We start from the raw sequence: 9259 nt of genomic DNA on the forward strand, positions 1-9259 counted from the left end.
TGCTGTTTGTAATGAGATTGAACAAACCGGCTGTTAAAGTGAAAAGTGAAAAATGTTACTTCGCGCGTACTCAGTAGACAATGATGGGGGAAATGTCTTCCGTGCATCGTCGCGGCGTCTTTCTCAATAAGACTATGAGTGTCCAACGCGCGCGAGGTGGGCGGTTGAGTAACTTTGGTTGGCTTTCACTTTCCCCGTTTGATGTTTCTGCGCCGTAAATCAACGCGCCACACATCACACAGGGAGTGCTTATATATTTTTCATAGCGGATGGATGATGGTCGCGTGAGCAGGCGACGGGGAGACGTTACCTTTTACGAGCAGAAGGCGCGACTCCCGCCGCACTCTCCTATGTGACACCAGGGGACGGAGGCTGATCAAGTTACCCTTGACCAATCCTGGTCGATGCCATCCGCCACTAGCCGCCATCTTGAAAGGGGCGAGCTTCCTTCCTCCTCCACCCCTCCCTCCTCCCACATCCCCTTCCTCCTGGACATAACTCCCTCGCACAATCCTGTCCTGTCAGCCTTAGTTTGGCGCCGCTTCGCCAAAATGTTAGGATCCTCTCTCCACCCCCCCATACATTCATATCTCATTCTTTCTGTCTCGCTCCAATCCTCTCTTCCTCTCTCTCCCTTTCTCTCTCCCTCCCCCTCCCTCATGCATGGTGCATGATGATCCGTGATGACACTGCATGCGTTCCTCCTGCCACGTACAATTTTCGCGCGCCGACGCGCAGCTCTGGTCTCTCTTGCGACGCGCCCGCCGGGGAAAATGTTTTCGGGAGGGGACTCCTGTAACCCAAACGAGTGCAACAATTTTACTTTCAGATCACCACCACTACCCCACTCTCTCTCACTCTCTCTCTCTCCGTATTTGCTCGCGCTCTCTCGCGTCCGAGCGGCGCTGCGGCACCATGTCGCCGGGCATGGCACGGCACATTTCCACCCTTCTCATGACGACCGAGGAAGATTTCAGAGAGCGAGAGAGGGAGACCGTCGGCACAGTTAAAGCCTCCGAAACTCGCTCAGCTGTCAGGCGCAAGCGGCGTGCTTGTCAGACGCACCCACCCACCCACGGGTGCCTGCCAGTGCCTTCCCCGCGCCCCGCGCCGCGCCCGCGGCGGGTCAGGCGGCAACCCTCTGCACCGAGTCCTAGTTCCCGCCGCGGCCGGTAGGGGCGCCCGGCGTCGGCACCCGGTTCCCCCGCCACCGCGCGGGGGTGGGAGGGGGGGGAGGGGGCATCTCCGCTCCGCTCCGGCAAGTGAAGTGCCGGGCCCACCGGCCGCCGCCCGCTCGCCCGCCCGCTCCGCTCCGCTCCCGCTCGCTCTCTCTGCTGCTGCCAGTTGCTGCGAGAGCGTCGAGGGGAGAGCACACGTCGCCCGTTGCTCCGAGCCAAACCGGCGCACGAGACGTAACTTCGCCGTCCATTTTCGCGTGCCGACCCGTCTAAGTGTTCAACGACGTGCTGCCCAACTCCCTTCTCCCCTCTTCCGTCGGAGTGATTCTCACACCGACACCCATCGTCATCATCCTCATCTTCTAGCCGTGTAGCTTCTGGAATTTCAGTGCCAGTGTGTGTTGTGCTGTGTTCAAAAAGTGCCTGTTGTGATGATGGTGAAAAGTTAAAGTGCCAAGTGAGCCAGGTCGTTGAAGTCTCAAGAGCCGCCTGTGTCCGCGTGTGTGTTGTCTCCTTCGTGCTGCAAACATGAAGGTGTTTATCGTAGCCCTCGTCCTGGCGGCGTGCTCCTCCGCCATGTCCGCGGCGGTTGCCAGCGCCTCCTCATCGTCGTCCTCGGACCAGCCGGAGGACATCGGGTCGCCGTTGACGGTGGCCCAGTGCCGGGCGCAGTGCTTGCAAAGGGTGAGTACCTTGACAGCATCCGGAATGCACAAGAGTCCGCTTTCCAACAGGGTAGCCCGGCTTAATAACGCAGTAATAATCCTGGGGTCGTTTTGTTGTGCTGCTCGCTGTACCTACGGTGTACCTACATGCACAGGCTCTGCCCAGTGCCTGTGAGTGTGTGTGTGTGCGTCGGCCCCACCGACCTGCCCGGGGGCGGGCGGGCGGCTGGGGCGCGGTTAGGCGGGAACCACATCACCACCGCCATCACCGCGATGCTTCACCACGGCCACCCACCCCCTCGGCACCCTCCCATGCGCGCGCGGAGTACGCGTATGTATATATGTATATATATTGTATAAGGTGCGAATTTTGTCGCGGTGTTAGCTTGTGGGATTAACATTGTAAGGCAGGCGGGGCGGGCGCGCAGGCAGGCAGGCAGCCAGGCCGTGGTGCGGACTTAGCGTTGGTAATCTGCATACTGGATCTGCCAGGCAGGCAGTGCCGTGCCGCCGCAGCAGCTTCTGCTCGGCTCGCAGGCGAATCCCTGTTGTTCTGTCAAAATGAGCTTAAATCTGTTTGTGTGTCGCTGCTGCTGCTGCGGCTGGGGCCGTGCTGCGTTGCGTCGTCTTGCCGCCGGTGCATTGTCAAAGACTGGGGCACCCCGGCCTCGGCCCCGCCACGCCACGCCCCGCGCCGGCACGGCCTCGCCGGGCCTCGCCGCCGAGGAGAGGACGCTCATTGTCCACCGGGATCTCATTTCCCTAGTCGGTTGCACAAAAGTGAATCGTCGATTCAATTCGAAGGATCTCCCTCCTTCCTCTCTTTCTCCTCCGCTTCTCTCTCTTTATTTTTTATCCTCTTTGTGGTGCGATACGTAATGGAAAGCTACTTAAAAGCAGCGGCAGAGCCATGAATTCCTTCCGAGAGGATTTTCAGCAGCTGTGCCGCAGCGCGGCAGCGCAGCGAGTGAGAGGTCAAACAGCTCTCTATCTCCCCATCAGCTGACTGACTGACTGACGGCTGGCCGCGTCAGGCGTCGCGGCGCTGAGAGATGGCGGGGCTGATTGTCGCCCCGAAATAGCGGCCGAGCTGGGCGAAGGAGCCGGCTCTGCTCGCCGGGCCACACATGCTGATGAGCGTATCGTCTGCTCGTCTCATTGACTCGGCCGGTCACGTGCTCGCGAGTGGGCGGGGCGGGGCGGGGCGGTGGGCGAATAGCCTAATGAGAATGGGGCCCTGCTTCACGCCGCGGGCGCCCCTGCTGCAGCAGTCGGGGCGGGGCGGGGCGCCCTCTTCGATATCCTCCGTAAACTGGATTGGGCCGATGATGAGCACACGAGCTTGCCGCTGTCGCCTCGTGATGGTGATGGCCGTCTAGCTCGCCATCGTCATCACGCACACACACACTCACTCACTCACTCTCTCGATCGGGATGATGGTGATCGGGCCAGGCCGTCGGCTCTGCCGGGCCGTGTGTCGCAGCGCGCCGCTGCAGCGTCCAATGAATATGTATCCGGCCGCCCCGCCCCGCCCCGCCACGCCACGCCCGATAAATGGACTGATCCCGATCCATCACGTGCGGCTGGTCGGCGCGCGGCGCCTCCGCAGCCTCCGCAGCCTCCGCCTCCCGGAGCACGAGCAGAAGGCCGTGGAGAAGGGCCGTCCGGAGGAAGGGCCGACCGGACGGGCGGACGGGACGGGACGAAAAAATCTGGCCCCGGTCTTTTATTTGTGTGGAGCGGCTGGTGCAGCGGCAGCAGCAGCGGCAGCAGCGGCAGCAGCAGCGGCAGCAGCGGCAGCCGTGAGCCCCTCTGACCGTGAGCATCGGCGACAAGAAAGGCGGCTGTAATCGTCCTTCCGGTGGCGGTGGAGGCCCTGCCAGCGCCCACACCGTCATTACCCGAAATTGACGCGAGCGGAGCCGAGCGGAGCCGAGCGGAGCCGAGCGGAGCGCCGCCGCCGACTCGGCGAAATGTTGCGGATGGGGCGGGGAAGGGGAAGGGAAGGGTGACGGCGCGGGGGAGGAGGAAGGGGATGTCAAGGCGCTGCCAAATTGGATGAGTGGTGAGAGTCGTGGTGGCGACCCTGGTGGGGTCCGTCACTCTCGGCGAGCTGGAGCAGGAGGAGGAGGAGGTTGGCACAACTGACGCACCGCCGCCGCGCCTCGCCACGCCGGCCAGGGGTCCCAACTTGCCCCCAATTACACGCGCGCTGATTGGGCAGGGCGCAGGCCTCGGATTTATGGGGCGGTCGTCGGCGGCTGGAGAGGCAGAAGAAGGGGGGAGGGGGGGGGGCAGCAGCCGACGGGGCCCCGGGGGCATCCCCGGTGCACCGCCATAATCGATAATCACTTTCGGGGTCCGGCCGATAAGCGCGCCATGAGCACCGACACGCACGCCATGGTCTGCTCCGTGTCGCGCCGGGCGGAGGCCTCCGACCCACTGTGGTTTGGGATTATAGAGGGTGGACCGTTAGTGCGGATGGATGGCCAGACTCCCGCGGGGCGCTGCTGAGTGCGCTTGCGCCTGGCCTGCGCCGCACCGCGCGGCACCGTTCAAGCGTCAAGCGAAACAATACCGTTGCCGCTGCGGCCTGGCCCCGGCGGGGCGGCCCGACCCGATGGCGGCATCCTCGCGGTGGTGGTCGCCGCGCCGCATAGCGGGAGCAGCAGGGCAGAGAGAGACGGAGCGCGGAGGTGGTGGTGAGCGCCTCCGCACACAACTCTGGATAATGCGGGTATTTCGTAAGGAAATGCCCACCAAAGGCAATGTTCGGAAACAATGCCAAAAGCCAAGCAGCAGCAGAGGATTGGAAAGGTTGGTGGAGAGGGGGGCGTTCGTTCGGGCTGAGCGCTGCTGCGCTTGCATCCCGGCGGCGGCTCAGCCACAGCGTCAGCTGCGGGCCGGTCGAGCCTCGAGCCGCGTGTCCCTGACGCAGTCCTCCGGCCCGGGCCCCCCTCTGGCCTGCCTGGTTATTGCCCCCCTGCTGCTGCAACAGACTTGCGCCCTGCAGGCCGCCCCGCTCCGCTCTGTAGCGCCTCGCCGCGGAACGGCCGCCTGTTTGGAAAAACACGGGGCCGCGCCATTATGTACGCATGCCTCTCGGCCGCGCTCCGATTGACTCTCGATATTATTATTGGAGAGGATCGATTGCTACCTTCACGCGCTTCACGCCTGGCGCGCGAGGCGTCATGTATTGCGAGGAGACGCTGCAACGCCCCTTTGTGTGCGTGAAGACGGTGCGAGGCGCGGCAACGCGGCTCTGCAGCAGCGCGGCTCAGCAGCAGGGAAATGACGGTAAAAAATGACGGCGCGACGGAATGACGAACGGCAGCGGCGCGGCGGTGTTGTTGTTGTTGTCGCGTGGCGAATCCGCGGTGATGGAAACTGTTTTTTCTTTTTTTTTTTTTCAAAGTTTTGTTCACTGTGCGTCCGCTATATACCGCGGATACCGCGGCGGCGGCGAGGCCCTTCTCGGCCCTGCAGGGGCGGGCTGCGCAGCTGAGTGGCGAAAAGGGGTAGAAAATGCCGCGGAGAAAAATTGCAGGGGTTTATATGCGCCATGCGGAGGAGTAGTGGTGTCCCCGCGTGGGGTTGGAGCCGTAAGGAAACAACGGGGCGTGGCGGGGCCCCACCCTCCGCGAGGACGTTCCTCTACGACGGCCTGGTCTGCGCGGCCTCCCTCTCCTCCCCTCCCACCTCCGAGGTGTGAAACTGATATTGCTCGCGTCCTGCTGGCCGGGCTGTGATCAGCATAGGTAATGTAATGCATGCCCTAACGGTACGTCAACACCTCCGCGCGAGTCTCCTGTGTCTGTCTGTCGGCCGCGGCCGGGCGGACCCACAACTGGCGGTGCGACACGCTGTTCGGAGTTACGGTCCCTTGCGGTGCCGCAACCGCGCTGCTGGTACCCTCATGGTACCCTCATGGTGCCCGATGGAAGTGGTGCCCTTCCTCGCTCTCGCACCGCCACCACCGCGAAACCTCAGCCTTACGACCGCCTCCGCCTTGACCCCGAGGGGCCGGGGCTGGGTCCCCAGGGCCCGCCATGGCCGGCCTAAGGGTCTTGCTGCTGCTGCTGCTGCGACCCGGCCCGGAACATTTCAAACTACATTTCCTTCTCTCTCCCGGCGGCGTGGCGGGGCCCGGGGAGCGGTGGAGGGGCGACAAATGAGGGTCAGTTTGGATGTGTCGCTGCGGAAACGAGCGCGGCGCGTCCGAGCGTGAAATGCAATGTGGAGGAATGGCGCGGAGCGAACTGTGGTGGTGGCGGGCCTGGGGTGGTGCGGTGTGGTCCCGATGTCCTCCTCGGCGACAAGCAGTCTGGCCTGGCCTGGCTTGTCCTCGGCGGGGGGCGGGGCTCCACACGGCGAGGTGGATGTGTGCGTGTGTGTGACAATGCAAACTATTTCCTGGACTCTGCCTTTACGGTGGTGCCCGCCCCCGCCCTGCCCCGGCCTCTTCCCGTTCTTTGTATGGCGGTGGTGCACAAATCGCGCGTGATCTGCGAAGAATCGGGGCAACTTTTTGGGACGGTCAAACCATCCATGAGACCTGAGATCTTTTTGGGAGTAAGTTCCGACAGAAAATGGTGAATACATAGATAGGTATGTAGAGGTACGTACCCACCCCGTCGGAGAGGCTTGTGAAGTGCACGGTCCGAGCGGACACGTCCGAGGGGAAGGCGGTGGAGGGGGGAGGGCATGAGCGCGAGCCACGCGCACTTCGAGGACTTCCACGCCATCGGCTCTCCGTCAGGAGGGGGAGGGCGCAAAGCGAGCGAGCGTGGGGCGATTCAAGTTGGGCGTAACTTTCGAGTAGTGGGCGAGGAGAGGAGGCAGGGGAGATAGGAATGAAAGCAGAGAAGAGTATGAGGTGAATGAATGAGTGGATGGTCCAGAGAGCAGCGTAACGTTGCCCCGGCCCACCACGCCCCGCTGCCGGACCGAATCGGGGGTCCCCGTCGGGTGTAGTCTCTCACGGTGAGGCCTGGGCCGGGGGCGGCAGTGCGGCAGCAGGTGAGGTGACGGACGTGATTTTCTGTCCCACTGACTCTTCTTTTCTGGTCCAGCTTTGAGTGAGCTGCAGCCTCCCCACCGAGCGGGGTCTTCCTTTTTCCCATGAAGGTGCAATAATGCCAGAATTGGCGGTATCCGCCCCCGCTGAGCCGCTGCGCACCGTCCAGCGGGCCATGTCGTCGTCGTCGACCTGCTGTCCACCCCCGTGGCACCTGCTGCTCTTGCTGGCCGCGCTGGCCGCTTCCTGGCCCCGCCACGCCCCGCCACGCCCCGTCAGCTATTGTGAAGGCGGTGGATCCGTTGTTGTCGAGATTTCGGTCGGGGAGCAGGACCCGGCTCTCCTCAATGGTATGCGGCGCGGGTACCACCGCCGCCCTGCTCCGCCCGGCCAGCCCCGGGTACTATAGTACTACAAAACGTGGCGTTTCCGCTGCGGCAACAGAAAGAGAGGCCCCCTTCTTCGGGCCGTGATGGAGGGATTTGGAAAAAAACGCACGTTCCCACCCGGGACGTGTTAGATTTCAATCGGTCATGCTGCCGGCCGGCCATGCTGCTTGCCGCGCGGCGGTGCCTCGCGGGCAGCGGGGAGTTAGGCCCCCGGTGTGTGTTTGGAGTCTGGCACGAGTACGCACTAGGAGAATAAATTAGAAAGGAAAGGGGTTGGTGAGGCAGGTGAGGCGCACCTGGTGTTGACACTGGAGCACATGTTAATTAGCTGCTAAGCACTGGTGGCTCGGCCGCGCGCCGCCACGCCCCTGCAAGCAGCAGCAGCAGCGCCGGCATGGGGATGGCGCTAACAAGGGTCAGTCCCGGGGAGGGAGGGCGTAGCGTCCCCTGGGGACACGGGGAGGGAACTCACTTGGCTCTCGCAGTTTGCCCATCAACAGCAAACTACGGGCCGACCCGCCGCACCAGCCAGCCACGGCCGCCGTGGCGTTCACCACCAGCAGGGCCGCAGGCGGGCGGGCCCGGGCCGGGCGGTGCGGTACTGTATGGAGGGCAGAGGGAGTCGACCCCACCGGGCCGCCTGCCGCCGCTACGCCCGTACGTACGTACGCCGCTGCGCATGTGTCACGCGGATAACCGCAAGCTGTTTTCCAGGAAGCGTTGTCGGCCGGGCCGAGGGAGAGTATGGCTGAAATTTAATTTCCCTGCCTGCTGGTGCGGTGGTGAGGCTGGCTGCTGCTGCTGGACTGGTCCTCAGGAGAGAGGGGGGGGGGATAAGGGGACGGTCCAGCCGCCGCAGCATCGCGCGCTGGGAGTCCATTACGAGATTCCTTCATTACACAATCAAGAAGAGAGGAGAAGAGACAAGACACGGCAGTCTGTCTGGCGGCCGGTCCGTCCGTTTGTCCGTCCGCGCTGGCGCGCACTGACCCGCTGCCTTTGGCTGCTGACCGTCGCCGTCGTCGTCCCCGCTGCAGCAAGAAAGTCTGTTCCATCCACGCGGGGTCGCTGCTCGAGGGTTAGTTCTTTTGCAGCGTTGTAGTAGATGGCGCAACGGAAAAGTAAGAAAGGTTCTTTTCTCTCCGCTCGGGTCTGACTGTCTTACCGGCGCGCCCCAAAGTCTGCTGCGTGATGATTTCCTCTTATCGACAGCGGGGCGTAGCCTAGTCTCTATATCCGCGGCCGCGGCCTTACGAGTTGACTTACGAGCCGAACACCTCTGCGCGCCCCGCCGGCCCCGCCCCGCGCCTTTACGACGAGGCGCACTGACTTTGTCCCTTAAGCCCTTACGGCCGACTGCGGGGCTCCGGGACAGTTTTATTGGGCCGGGAGGGCTTCTTGTAAAGTTTTATTGGGCCAATGCGGCATGATGGGTCACTACCCGCGGCCGAGGCCGGCGGCGGACCTGGACGAGCCGGCCCCGCCGTCCTGTTGTGCCTTTAGGCCCCTCGCGGCCTGTTCACACCTCGCAGGTGCAGTGCAGCCGCGGCTCCCCGCAGCTGCTTGGCGGGGAGGTGCGAAGGGATGGGGCTGTGAACGGGGCCGTGCAGAGCCGTGCCGCACGGTGTACACTGCCCGGCCCGGCTCACGAGTGGAGTGGTGCTCGCCGGTGCCTGCCGATGGTGATGGATAGGCTGCCCCACTAAATAGAATAACGTAGCGGTGGCCTTTAGGGGCACACGGGCGGACGGGCTGGACGTATACCGTCAGACGCACGGGCCGGCTGACGGACGGACGGATCGGAAACGGTATTGATGGATTAAAGAGCGACTGCTCGAGATTTTCAAACACGATAATCTGTCAGAACGGCAACTGGACGCACTTTGTTTTTGTTTTGTGAGTGTGTGTTTGGATTTTTTTTACTCCTTCGCTCTCAAAAGCAGCAGCAGCAGCAGCATCGCAAGACAGCAGCTTTCGCGCATCAAACAGGTCGCGGGGCTCAAGCCCCCC

At 63.1% G+C, this 9259-nt stretch overlaps 1 protein-coding gene across 1 annotated transcript in view; it reads left to right on the forward strand.

Moving 5' to 3' along the window:
• The first annotated feature begins 1288 nt into the window (after positions 1-1288).
• The window catches only part of LOC113208111 (uncharacterized), a 58718-nt gene continuing 50747 nt past the window's right edge, over positions 1289-9259 (forward strand). Inside the window, exon 1 of the mRNA XM_052272538.1 lies at positions 1289-1862. Within this exon, the coding sequence (XP_052128498.1) occupies positions 1707-1862 (156 nt within the window). The 5' untranslated portion in view covers positions 1289-1706. The remainder of the gene's footprint in view (positions 1863-9259) is intronic.

This window comes from Frankliniella occidentalis, unplaced genomic scaffold, assembly GCF_000697945.3.
Source record: "Frankliniella occidentalis isolate FOCC.00 unplaced genomic scaffold, Focc_3.1 Scaffold210, whole genome shotgun sequence".
Taxonomy (NCBI): domain Eukaryota; kingdom Metazoa; phylum Arthropoda; class Insecta; order Thysanoptera; family Thripidae; genus Frankliniella; species Frankliniella occidentalis.